The sequence below is a fragment of the Vulpes vulpes genome, chromosome 2 (genome assembly GCF_048418805.1).
Source record: "Vulpes vulpes isolate BD-2025 chromosome 2, VulVul3, whole genome shotgun sequence".
Taxonomy (NCBI): domain Eukaryota; kingdom Metazoa; phylum Chordata; class Mammalia; order Carnivora; family Canidae; genus Vulpes; species Vulpes vulpes.
The window spans coordinates 12,183,426-12,197,266 of NC_132781.1; the positions used below are offsets into that span (position 1 = coordinate 12,183,426).

Here is a 13,841-nt window from a genome sequence, read left to right on the forward strand (position 1 = left end):
TTCAAGCACCCTTTGTAAGGCAGGGCAGTCCGTGATTTAAGATTTCTCTGGCAGATTTCTTTATCCTGGACTGAGCTGAGAGACTTTTGGCAGGGATACCAGCTGAGAGGAGGCTGTTTTAAATCAACTGCAAGTTGAGAAGGGCTCTGAATAGGGTCACAAGCAGAGGAATAAGATATATATTCTCGGATTCTGGTGATAGGCTTGAGGTACATTGGGATGAAGGAGAGAAGGGACAAAGAAGAACCCAGAGTTTCTAACAGGAAACAGGAAGCCTGGGGGTAACCCTGATAGACTCAAGGAGGGCCAATTTGGAAGGGAGGATGATAATTCAATGTTGTAGTTACTGAGTTTGAAATAGTCATGCCTTCTCCAAATGAAGATGATTTACAGGCAGTGTAAGATACAGGACCCAACTGGGAATCAGGCTGAGGCTTCTGGGAAGCGTCCCTGTAGAAGTGACAGCTGAAGTCATGCAGGAGATGGGCTCATGGTAGAAGAAAAGGGGAAGTGAAGCCCCTGACACAGACTTGAGGAAACCCACAGGGAGGAAGAGAGATCAGTAGAGGAAACAAGTAAGAGATGTACCAGATAAACCAAAGGAGAGTTTCTAGAGCAGGGGTTAGCAAACTGTGGCCAACAGGCCAAATCTGGCACCCAGCTGGTTTTGGTAAATAAAGTTTTATTGGAACGCAGCCATGCCCACTTGTTGACATACTGTCTAAGCTGCCTTCCCACCACAGAAGTAGGAGCTGAGTAGCCGCCACAGAGATTGTATGGCCCACAGGCCTAAAGTATTTGCTATCTGGTTCTTTACAGAAGACATTTGCCAACCTCTAGAAGGAAAACTGCTGATCAATATAAGTCAAATGCTGCATGGAGTTAGAGGATGACTGAAAGTGGGAAAACACCACTGAATTTAGAGAAGAGGTAATAGGTTACTTTGCAAACTTCCCCTATTATATCGGACTTTAAGGGGATGTTTAGAAGAGCTGAATCATATAGTACATATCCAAAAAAGCAGAGCTAGTGGTTGGCAGGTAACTAGAAAGAGTAGCAAGAGGGACAGCAGAATGCTGTTTATCTACCTGTCCATCCACGTACCCCTTGTTTTGAGAAGGTTGAGTAGCATCATGAACATAGTGACTACAGCTGGAAACTGGCTTTTCATCAAGAAAGTAGGAGAAAAGGAACTCTTGTAGCAGCAGTATCCTAGTAAATGTTTAAAAACTGGCTCTCAAAAAATCTCTGTAGCAGTGTGCACGATTTCCACAGTGCACACATTCCACAGGTAGAGTTCCTGATAATGTGACAATCAGCTCACTCAAGCTAGGATGAGCCTGGGCCAGCATGCCAGCGGGGTGTTGCTGTCACCCCTAGTGAAGCTGGGGGGAGAGTACAGGAGGGCCACAGCAACATGATGCATTCTTTGGGAAAAAATCCTGGGAAGCAAGAAACAGTATTATGATCCATAAAAAGGAAGAGGTGTAAATTTCACTGTTGATAAATGGTAAGAGAGAGGTTTATCAAGAGTCACCTGACCTGAGGTTGACAAGAAACCCAGCTTCTGCTAGAGAGAATGGGCAAACAGCCAATTTAATCAAGACATCACAAAATTATTTAATATGTTGAATATATGAAATCATTATCAAGTCTTCTAATAACTAAAATTCTTTATAACTCAGTGCTTTTGAATATACACATGGACATGAATATATAGAACTATGTGTATATACACATATGTATATAAATAGTAATTATTCGGTAACTTTGGCATACAGTTCTGTATTTCAGTGCTTGTTAGGTTCATTCTACTGACTTTAAAATAGTTTCTGAGATAGTTCAGAACCATTAAAGATTAAAATGTTTCCAAATAGTTATTTTTGATTTTTTTCAAATATTAAAGAAACTGGTGCATTACATATTCCAATATTTGATTCACTAAAGCCATTCATATTTTGGACCATGGAGTAATAAAATGCACAGAATGGCTTCCAAAGAGTAGAGTTTATGCAGCCACTGGTGAAGAAGAATCTGTTTTCACCTGCATTCTTTGAATCACTCTCTGTCACTCACACATTCACTCATCGAACCCTAATTCTGATCCCTTAGTTTATACAAGACAGTGTCCCAGAGGCTGCAAATACTTTTCATAATGCTTAAAGGATTTTGTCCACTGAACAAATAATCTTCGACTAGTCTTTAAAAAAAATAAATTTTTGTCCGAGAAAAGAACTGAAGAAAGGTATGGGGTGAAATGCTTTGGGAGCGAAGAACTGTTCATTTCCTCTCTGCTCATTTATTGTTATTGCTTCTCCTTGCTCTAAGGAAGCGAGACCATAATTCACTACCACGCTGTACCCGACCTTATCTTCCAGAGTACTCTTCCTGGAAAATGGCACTTAGGGTTTCTGCTAGTATGAATGAATGGCTCTGTCTTCCTTTCTGAGTACACAGGCAAGCCTTCTTGGGTGGGATGGAAAAATACATTTCTATTCTTAGCATTATTAATTCTAATTCAGGAGGGCACAAAGAAAATGCCACTCCCCCCCGCCCCCCGCGCCCTTAGGACGTGCATGCAGGGGAGACAGGAATTAAATAATGAACAGGTCCCAAACAAAGCCATCTGATGCTAGGCACTGAGATTTCTTTCTGTTTCTCAATGCTACTAAAACCCCACAATGAGGTTTGTAATTTTATTCTTTGGGAAATGGATTCCTGTAAGCTTTTAGCACAGTGAGAATTGCCCAATCTTATGAAATATTCTCTTTTCCCCCCTCAAGCCCTTCTGGTAATACAGACCAGATTTCTAGATGTCCTACTGGCAGCCGACCTTTTCTCGTGAACTCCAGTCAGTGGCCAAGGGAGAGAAGCATCAATGCTTTAAAATCTCTTTTCTATGCCTGCAAGCAAAAATTTTACAACATTTCTCCTTGATATGAAATCTCTGCTTGGACATCTGGCTTCACAGTGAGGAACTTTCAATACACTAGCTTCAAAGAAAGGGCTTAGCCCTGGTGGGGCAGTGATGCCAGAAGAATGTTCCACAGTCTTTCTATAGAACTATTTCTAACAATTTCCCCCAGTGAACTTCAGTGAGTGCAGTGGATACTGCTAACTAACATTTAGGTAACTTTGCTTTGGTGGACAGCCGTTTGGGAACCTTCCTCTCGAGTAGACCACTTATGCTGTCGGGTAATACATGCATAGTATAAGGTATTTTATTTGAATCTGCCTAATCAGGCAAAGCATATTACTGCTATCACAAGGTCGAAGTTATTTACACCTATCTGCTATACCACCCCCAAATATTTACAAGTTTGCTGCCATCCATAAGATAACATGAGAATAAATGGACACCATTAATGCTCAGAGCCTGGATTTACGAGGTAGTGTCATTCATTCATTCAGCATATTTCTAGCACCTTCCACAGGACCAAATGTTGCTGCAGGTGCCTGTTCCCAAGAAGCTCAGAGTCTAGTCAGTGAGAAAGGCAATCAATCAAAAGACAGGTTCACAACCTATCTGCAATCCTGAAATTCAAAAACCCTCAGAACAACCACAAATTACTTCTGAAAGGTTGAGGTTAACTCATGAGGCAACAAAACCAGACTGATGACTGTCAGGGTTCGTAGTCTTTATTTTTCCCCTTTGTTACACTGACACGTTTCACTGTGCATTTGTGTGTCTGGGTGCAGTGTGCCACCCCGACCCCACTGGGGATAAAGGACAAGTGCTGTACCACCTTCCTGGAATCTGCAGATCCTGAGTTGTGAAACATATCTAACTTCAAGGTTTTAGATAAGGGGTTTGTGGACGAGGTTACAGTGTAGTGAGAACTTCACCAGAGGTATGACTAAAGCTGGCATGCACTTCCCACTCTGCCACTTCATAGAAAAGATGACATTTAAATCTTAAGAAGGAAAGGACCTCTTGCACAGTTCATGGGATCACAGGGAACATGGCATGAATGCTGAGGACTGGTTGTTTGATGAGGTAGACCAAAGGGCAGCATCTAGACAAGCAGTTCTCATAGTTTTTGGTCTCTGGACCCCTTTGCACTCTTAAAAATTCAGAATCCTGGGATCCCTGGGTGGCGCAGCAGTTTGGCGCCTGCCTTTGGCCCAGGGCGCGATCCTGGAGACCCGGGATCGAATCCCACATCGGGCTCCCGGTGCATGGAGCCTGCTTCTCCCTCTGCCTGTGTCTCTGCCTCTCTCTCTCTCTGTGACTATCATAAATAAATAAAAAAATTATTAAAAAAATTCAGAATCCCAAAGAGGTTTTTGTTGATAAGTGTTGTATCTATTGACATTTACCATAATAGAAATTAAGAAATACTAAAATATTTGTTTTAGAAGAACAGTCACAAATCCATTATGTGTGATCACATATCATATTTTTAATAAAAAATAACTATTTTCTACAGCAAAAAAAAAGTAGTAAGAAGAGTGGCTATATTTTATATGTTTCCAAATCTTTTTCATGTCTGACTTAATAGAAGGTAGCTGGATTCTCCTGCCTGCTTCTGCACTCAATCTCTTGCAATGTGTTGCTCTGATTGGAGTACAGGAAAACAATCTAGTCTCCCACAGATAAGTAATTAGAAAAGGAAAGATTATTTTCATAGCCTTTTCAGGAGACTCCTTGGGACAACATCAAAACTTGACAGGGGAAGTTTCTTAAAAGTTAGCTGCAATACCCAATTTGAAACTCGTATCCGTGAACTTTGCCTACTGCTACATTAAAACCCAGTGTTCTCTTTAATGCTTTGTGCGGATCTTTTACCCACACGTGATTTTCTAACACCAGGTATTGGTCATTTGGAAAACACTGGTTCAGTGAGTTACATAAATCTTCCAAATGTTGATACACTACATTATATTCCTCTCCCTCTCTTCCCATTCACATCATTAGTAAGACCACTGATCTCATTCGTAAAGTCTTTAAGTACTGGGAAGCTGTCAAGCTTACAGTGCTGGTACAAGGTTTTCCAAATTTCTGATTTTCGCTTGAAAGCTCAGATTTTTATCATTAGCAACAATATAGTCAGTTGCTGGCCTTGAAGTGTCAGGTTTGCTTCCTTCCTTCTCAAGAACACCTCCGCCAGATAGTCAAATCTGAATAAGCAGAGTTTGCCTGTCAATTGTTCCTTCCAAGTGCCTAGAGTTCAGCACACATTTAAACAGATGCAGAACTGCTTTTCCTAGAGACAACCACCCTACTTCACTATGCAGCAGAAGTGCTTTGTGTGTACTTCCTATTAATATGAAAAAGATGTGTTCTCAAGGGTTGAGATTTAATAGAATTAATATACTTTATAGCTTCAGGTTTTTTCTTTTTTTTTTTAAAGCACAAGTATGTGGTGGTGAAGGAAATAATCTCTACTCAGTTTAGTGATAATGTTGTGTTTTGTGCTAAAACACCAGCAGTTTTATCCACCATGGCTTTTATATTTATACCAGCAGTGCAGATGTGAACACTGAAAAAGGGAAATGATGTCTTCATGTTATTATGAAAATACCTTTGACCTTGTGGAGCCCCCGAAAAGGTATCAGGGACCCACAGGGGTCTAAAGACCCCCCTTGAGAACTGTTGGTTTAGATCACGAAGTGTTCTACATGCCATGCTGGCAAGTTTAGACTTGTAGGCAATGGAAAGCTGTTGATGGATTTTAAGTAGCAAACCACATTCTCATATTTGTTTTAGAAAGGTCACCTTATCAAGAGGGGTAGGGAGAGACTTGGGACAGTTGAGTTATTGGCAATGATTCTACATAAGAGGGGTTGTAATGGACAAGGACAAAGATGATGAAGGGCTGACTAAGAAGGTAGGAACTAGTGATTGCAGAATGGGGTATGGGTTTGCAGATATTTAGGCATTATTTCTAAGAACTGACCTCAGAGAGGTGAGAGAGGGGAAGGGTACTTCCTTCATCCAAGGGTACTTCCAGAATCTGATTTGAGGGACTGGGTCATGGTATTTAACTCAGATCATCAAAACAAGAAGAAGAACATATTGAGGATAAGTCAAGAGTGAGAGGAAGATGAAGTTCAGTATATAAAATGTCTAGTTTGAGCAGCCTAATGGGTCATCCAAGTGACAATGTGCAATGGTGGTTAGAAATCTGGATTGAGAGCTCGGAAAAAAAGTCTACGTGGAGATGAAGACTCAAAATTCAATTGCTTGGAAGCTATATGCATGAAGGAATAAGACTGTCCAGGATGCATACAAAGAAAACAGAAGAGGTCTTGCTAATGCCAATATCTGAGTGCTAAAAAAAGGACGAAGAGACAGGGAATGGGAGTGGGAGGGAGGGTTTTGGAATGGCAGATGAACTGGGAATGTGTTGCCAAGGAGCTAAGGGAGATGTTAGAGACTGCTTTGTGGCCGATTAAATGATTGCTCATAGATGTTCATGGACTAGAGTGGTTCTGTATTTTCCCTGCCCCATTGATGTGAATTGAAATGAGGCTGAGGCTGCAGAGATGTTTTTCCCTGCCCATCATTTTGTACCCACCATAAGGAGGATACCCCAGGCAGCTGCTAGGTTAGGGAGATTGTGCAGACACACAGAACAGGTTTGAACTCATTTTAAAGTCTGGAGTCAAATGCAGCCAATCAATGGCCTGAATCCAAGCTACAGCAATAATCCATAGATATGTTGCAAAATATTAAATAAATAAATAAATAAATGCTTGTTACTATAAGTCATTAAATTTGGGGGATTGTTATGCAGCATTATTGCGGCAATAGCTGACTAACACAGGTTCCTTGTTAGATGTTATAAAGGAATCAAACAGGCTTCTAAGATCAAATAGGTTTTGCAACACCAAATGAAGTGAGTAAAAGAGTAAAAACTAGCAAAAATGCATGGAAGCATTGATATAGGGTAGTAAGGTAAATAATACAAAAAAAAAAAAAAAAAAACTCTCAAAAGCCCATAGTCAAGGAAAGAAACATGATTCTGAGGCACAACTGCATCATGACACAACCTCCATATCTGCCAATGTTCCCTAATTTATTATTCTAATTATGAGTCAACAAAATCCCGAGAAATCTCGTTATTATCACCAAATGTGGAAGAAAAAAAAGCTGTATGAGTGACCTCATCTTTTTCCTCTTCCAACTGTGAGAAGTGGAAATGGATGTGGTGGAAAAACAGGTAAATATCAGGGCTGTCTATCTCATAGAAAACTGAAGGTGTCAGGACTTCAGGGATACATGCCAAATTGAGATAATTCAAACCCCAAAGAGATATCAGATGTCCTCTTCCATTTAGGTAGTTCGAATGCTGAAACACAGAACAGTCGCCCCAACCAGACTACACACACACCTCTATCCCAGCTCTTCCTTTCCCTCCTTCTCAGGTTAGGGAAAATGCAGAGACACCACAAATCAGTTTTACTTACAGTGGGAGGATCACGATGCTTCAGAAACATATATTGAATGTTTAATATGTAGAGGTATTCTGGTTAATTACTGAATTTGTCCTGGTTAATCTACTAAACTTAACATAGTAAAGAAAGACTTCTTTAGGAATCCCTCAAAGAAAGCAAATCATTTCCATGGGGGAAAACCTAGCCTCACCCAGCTTTCCCCACAGCAATATCAAATGCTAGGTGGGCAATGTTTATGGTTCTCACGGGAAAACACATGAACAAGAAGTTGGTGCCTACCTGACATGTTGTTCAAACATAAAGGTAAACCGGCAGACATTCTTAAACATGAACAATTCAGGGAAGACAGTACCATGAGTCTTGAAAAAATGCTTTGACCATGAAATCCAGTCAATTAAGAACCAAATTCGAGTAAAAACTTCAGAAATGAAGTCACTGTGATGAAAGGTCTAGTGGTAAGCCCCACATCCAGTAAGGTCTAGAGGTAAGCACTACGTCTAGCAAGGACAGCATGAATATTAAACTAAAGATTAGGGTTATGGACAAATTGTGACTATCACAAACCTGGACAGTGTAAAAATAATACCACCATCCCAGGCAGGAGGGGGAAAGCAAGGGCTAGGGGAGGCAATGAACGTACGGATGTACTCATTTTCAAACCTAAATCAAATTCTGTCCAAAAGCCCACCAATTCTTTTTGTTTGACTCTAGTTTCTTTTGTCTGTTGAACTGAAGTAAAATTAACTTTGGAAATCTTTCTAAAACAAACAAATACAGATTCTGGAGTATTATCTCATTTTATGAGTCTATTTGACTTTCCTTCTCTTTTTTCTTTATATATACTAGGATATTTGAAATTATGCTCACCACTAATGCTATGATGGTTATTTCTGAGTGATGAGATTTGGGGTGACTTAATATTTTTACCTTCCCCTCTACAATTTGAATCATTTGTGAAAATATGCGATTATCCATTTTTTTTTACAAAACAACAGAGATTTTCTTTAAAACTATGCCATGATGTTAATTAACACTGTTGATTCTGGGGTGGTAGGAATATAGATTTAGTTATTTTCTTCATTGTACTATTTCGTTTGGGTGAGGAATTGATGGGAGATGAAAACCAGACCTTTAGCATAGGCTACTGTGTAGATTTAAGACAGCTTCACTATCTCTGCCACTCCTCCCTTCAAGGGGCAGGGGCTAATTCCACTCCCCTTGATTCAGGCTGACCCTGGGACCAATCTCAACCAAGAGAATGCAGTGGAAGTGCCACTGTGAATCCTCCTACAGTAGCCTTAAGAGAAGTGCAGATCTGCCTTCACCTATTTGAATACTCCTCTTAGATGCCAGCTTCCATGTGAAAAGTCTGACCACCCAGATAGCATGTTGCAGCCCCAGCCATACTTCCTGTTGAATGTGACTGCACAACACTACACGTGGAGCAGAAAAACCCTCTACCCTATTCCTACCTAAATTTCTGATCCAAAGAATTCTAGGCATATAAAATGGTTGCTGCTTTAAAACATCAAGTTTTGGGGTGGTTTTATTATGCAGGAGAGCTGGGTCTTTTTTAGAAGCTTGACTTTGAAGGTAAGGAGTGAGCTCAAGTAGTAGATGAGTGATAAAGATCTTTTTGCTATTGAGATAGGGCATACCACAGTATAAAAGATTTACCTGTATGAATGCATTTGTTTCTATAACTCTTTTTACACTCCAAGAATTCTGTTCTGTGAAAGACCTCCCTTGGTCTGTTGTTTCTTAGACAGCCGGGATCATGCCTGCTACTGGTCTTGACTACCGTGATTAATGTCTACTGGGTTCCTTTAGAATGCTGGCTCCTCCTCTTTTACCAAACAGTTTTTATTGTTTCTTATTGCAAAAGTGATGCTATAATTAAAAATATGGAGCTAAGATAAAAGAAAATGACCAAAAATTTCACCCACCAGAGATGTCCTCCAGTAAAATTTTGATATATGATTCCCATCTTTTTTCTCTTTATATGTTCTTTGATTTACAAACATGACCCATATGTAATTTCGGTAAACTGTATTTTCATTGAAAATTATCTTGTGAACATTTTCACTATCCTTAAATATCTTTCTCCAACACCATTTTCAATAGTGCATAGTTTTTAGTTTATGTACTATGGCAAAAATACAGAGAATAGAAAATGTTAGTATTGTTGTGCCTAGCATGAAGAGGACATTGATAAATAGTTATTGGCTAGATGAATGAATGCTAGAATGAACATTTTTTTGGCTAGCTGAAGCTCTGTGCAACCTTTTAACTGCCACCTTTGGGCAAATTCTGGAAATGGGTCAAAAGTTGGGCATGTCTCTCAGGTAATATAGTAATGATAGGTATTGCCAAATTGTTCTCCAGAAATGTTTTAGCAGATTACCCTATACCACACTAGTGGCCTTTAAAAGTGGGCTATCGTTGACTACTTTAGACCCTACTAACTTTTCTCTCAAGAATTACTTTAATAAAAAGGTCTATTGATCCACAGAGACATTATTTTAAGCTCTGGCAGGGTGAGTGCCAGGTTTACTATCCACCTCATCCTCAACTGCAAGCTTGAGAGCTCAGCTCATCCCCAACCCAGAAAGTAGGACGGAGTGCATTCCACTATTAACACGCACACTCTTTATACAGCATGTTTTGATTCTAATATTTCAATATAGTAACGATTAATATCACAAAGTATTCGGTAATATTAGCTTATTTCAATATAGATGCAAACAAATGCATTTGATTTTAGAAAGCCAAATACAAGCCTCATGTTAACTGTGCCTCTCTCTGAGTATCTGGACCTATCCATATATCTATATGTACAAAACACTCAAACACAATGAGAGTGTCCATCTCAAATAGCTGTTGCAGACATGCTGGTATCAGACAGACAGAAAATGAGAGTGAGGTTCTCCGGGTTCATTTGTGCACCTGGCCCATGACTGGCTTTCACGGACAAAATGTAGAGACTGGGTATGTCCTGAAGTTTATGGCTGAGCCTCTCCGGTCAGGAAGATTGTGACCTGAACCTGGCTGTAACAGTTATGGAGCAATATGACCTTGGACTGGTTATTTAACCTCAGAGCCTCAGTTCTCCCACCTCTACGATGGGGATGACAGAAATACCATCCTAATGAGGATTACTAGAAGGCCTAAATGACGTTAACGGGCCTGGCGATGAATAAAAATGTCTGGCAGAGAGCCTGGTACATAGGAGATGTCAAGTAAGTATAAGCTATTATTCCTTTTATTTTTGATGACATCATCTAGGGTAAAAAATCAAGGCAAAGAGTGCTAATGAATTACTTATATTATGTAGGTTAGTAAAAAAACCCGAGAGATATCATTCACTTTACACATAATCTAATAGTCAATAAAAACTGTACTATGTGTGGTGCATCTGGGTGGCTTAGTCGGTTAACCGTCTGACTCTTGATTTGAGCTCAGGTCATGATCTCAGGGTCCTGGGATTGATCCCTGCATCAGGCTTCAAGCTGAGTGAGGAGTCTGCTTGAGATTCTTTTTTTCCTTTCTGCCCCGCCCCCCCATTCTCTCTCCCCTTCTCTTAAAAAAACACAAAACACAAAAAACTGAACTATATCTTACCTACATTATAATTTTAGTTGCTTGTAAGTATCTGTTTTGGAGGTCATAAATATCATGTAGTAGATACTTTAATATAATATGTATGTACACCTTTTAAATTAAGTCTTTGAGATCTGACACTTTTCTGGAAATTAGGATCTGGTTTAGCAGGTAAGTAGATTAAAACTGCAAAAACAATTAAAAATAGGCAACTGTACTAATTATTTTAAGATTTTTTTTTTACAATTTATTTATTTATTTATGATAGACAGAGAGAGAGAGAGAGAGAGAGAGAGAGAGAGAGAGGCAGAGACACAGGAGGAGAGAGAAGCAGGCTCCATGCCAGGAGCCCGACGTGGGACTCGATCCCGGGACTCCAGGATCACGCCGTGGGCCAAAGGTAGGCACCAAACTGCTGAGCCACCCAGGGATCCCCTTAAGATTTTTTTTTAGTCTTAAGAAACAATACTAGAAACTATGCTGTTACAGAGTAAATTTATGTTTTCCCTTTTTGTGTATATTGGGATTCAATTATTTATTTAAAATTGGGAAACTGCCTACTGCATGGTATTTGGACACCAAGTGGAAAAGAAATTCACTTAAAATGAAATTTTTATATAGCTAAAGGAATTTAAACAAAGTATTCAGCTCAGTTCATGCCAAGCAAAACAGTTATACAGATCAATGAGTGAGTACCTCCTGTGCATTTATAAATGAGAAAAGCTTCAAAGATTTTTTTTCAATTACCAGAATATAAAAAAGAAACCTCTTTTTTTGGTCTCATATCACACGTAGGGGGAAAAGAAGCTTGCTGATGGCAATGTAGAGGGAAAATCTCATTAAGAACAAAATAAAATAAGTCCTCACCTCTAAAGTGAGGAGGCTGGATGAAATGGCCTCCAAGATTTGTCCATATCTGAAGGTCTTTTATTCCATTCAGTCTTGTCCAGGCTTAAAGAGTATATTTTAAAAAGCAACTGACATTAACACTAGCTTTTCCGTAAATTACTCAGATTGCCTACAATAGGCTATAGAAAAGAAAGACAGAGGGGTTGGGTAGAAAAGGGCAGCGATAAAACTCAAATGTTTCTTTTCTTTTTCCTTGCTTTGTCTGATTACTCAACATGCTTTAAGCATTGTTATAACAAAGTAAAATCACTGAAAAATAATCTTTTGCTGGAAATTCTTGAAAAAAATTTTTGTTCTCTTTTAAATCTTATTTATAAAGGTTTCCAGATGCTTATCCTCACAGATTAAACCCAGCATGATGTAGACACTTACAATAATATTCACTGCTATGAAGCCAAGAAAAAAACTACTTTGAGATCGAACTGCCTATCACCTAAAGAATCAGGGTCCAGGGAACTTTTCTGTTGCTATTAAAGGCGTGATTCTCTGAAGCCATTTGGAAACAGCCTAGGTTCTCAGCAGCAACACATCTACCCTGCACTATGTCAAAGCACATCAAATGGTTGGCATTCCAAACCTCAAACAGGTTATTTCTCATTATGTGAATACATAATGAAAGGATGTGGGCAAAGAAGAGAATGTAAATTGGAAGCTGACTTCTGAATTTATTAGCCAGCAGTCCTGAGCTAAAACAGTCATCCTAATTTCAAGAGACAGTTCCAAAGTGGTTCTCAAGAGAAAGGACGGGTATTTTTCAAATATTTGTTCAATGTGAATGGATCAGGCTTGCCAAAAATGACTTTTTATGCTGGCATGTGATCTCTTGGAGGGAAGTCAGCCTGAGTCACTGGATACATCAAAGGTAGAGTCCAGTGAATGGAATTAGAGCAGGCTGCATGAGCAAGCTAGGTACCTGCATTCATCTGCCCACTGCTGGGATTGTAGCCCTCCTTTTAATTACATTAAAGCAGCTGGTACCATTGGTGACTGAAGTCTTCAGATTACCTTGATTGCTCGGTCATTATCTCTAATCAGCTGCTTCTTCTCATCTTCAAACTTCTGTATAACATCCTGGAGCCGCCTTTCTGCAGCAAGCTGCTGCCGGCTGTTCTCCTCTTTCAGAGAGGAAATGGTTGTCTGAAGTTCTGCTATGATCTAAAATGAAAACAGCATGCTATAACTTCAAATTCTTCAGTGAGAGGCATCTATTTTATATGTATTTATGCTTAGCAAAAAAGCGGATTTGGCAAAAGTCTAATCCACAAACTAAATATTTTCAATTAACATATCGCACACTATAACGCATGAAATTCCACGTAATAAAAGACTATAATAAAACTGTGAATGGTGAACAACTGCTGAACCAAATATATTTGGAAGACACTTCCACTATAACATTCCACAATATTTACTCATCAGAAGAAAGAACATCTGTGATCTCAAAAATATGAAACGCGTCAGATTTTATTTCACTGAGAAACAGACATATTAGAATGAAGAAAGCTATTTTGCCTTTCCTAATATTTGGAACTGTAATGACCAAAGAAAATAATGAACAGTGCTCATTCTTTATAGTTACCTAATTCTACACAACGGTTTTTGGGTACTCACTAAGGTTTGTGCCCTGTGCTAAGTGTCTCAAGTTCCTACTGTCATTTACAAACATTATTATCACCCATCTTTTATAAATGGAGAAACAGAGGCAGAGAAAGAGGTCCCATATATCCCGTTGTCACAGATGATATCAAACCAAATAGACAGGTAGGACCTGAACAATGCAGTCAGATCAATCACCATACTGATTGGATCCTCCAACTAGCCTTTGTTTTTTCCAAATGAGGCTTTGGTGTAGAAAAGAACCTTATCGTAACATAGTTCCAAATGGGTTGCCTCCTTCCCAACTGATAGATATCCATGAAAGTTTATTTAGA

The 13,841-nt window shown here is 39.3% G+C and overlaps 1 protein-coding gene across 12 annotated transcripts in view; it reads right to left on the bottom strand.

The window, feature by feature from the left end:
* The window catches only part of CEP112 (centrosomal protein 112), a 397,262-nt gene that overhangs the window by 73,786 nt on the left and 309,635 nt on the right, over positions 1 to 13,841 (bottom strand). For all 12 annotated transcript variants that reach the window (XM_072746768.1, XM_025999623.2, XM_072746763.1 and 9 more), the window contains one exon: positions 12,916 to 13,065. In XM_072746768.1, coding sequence (XP_072602869.1) covers positions 12,916 to 13,065 — 150 coding nt within the window. The remainder of the gene's footprint in view (positions 1 to 12,915; positions 13,066 to 13,841) is intronic.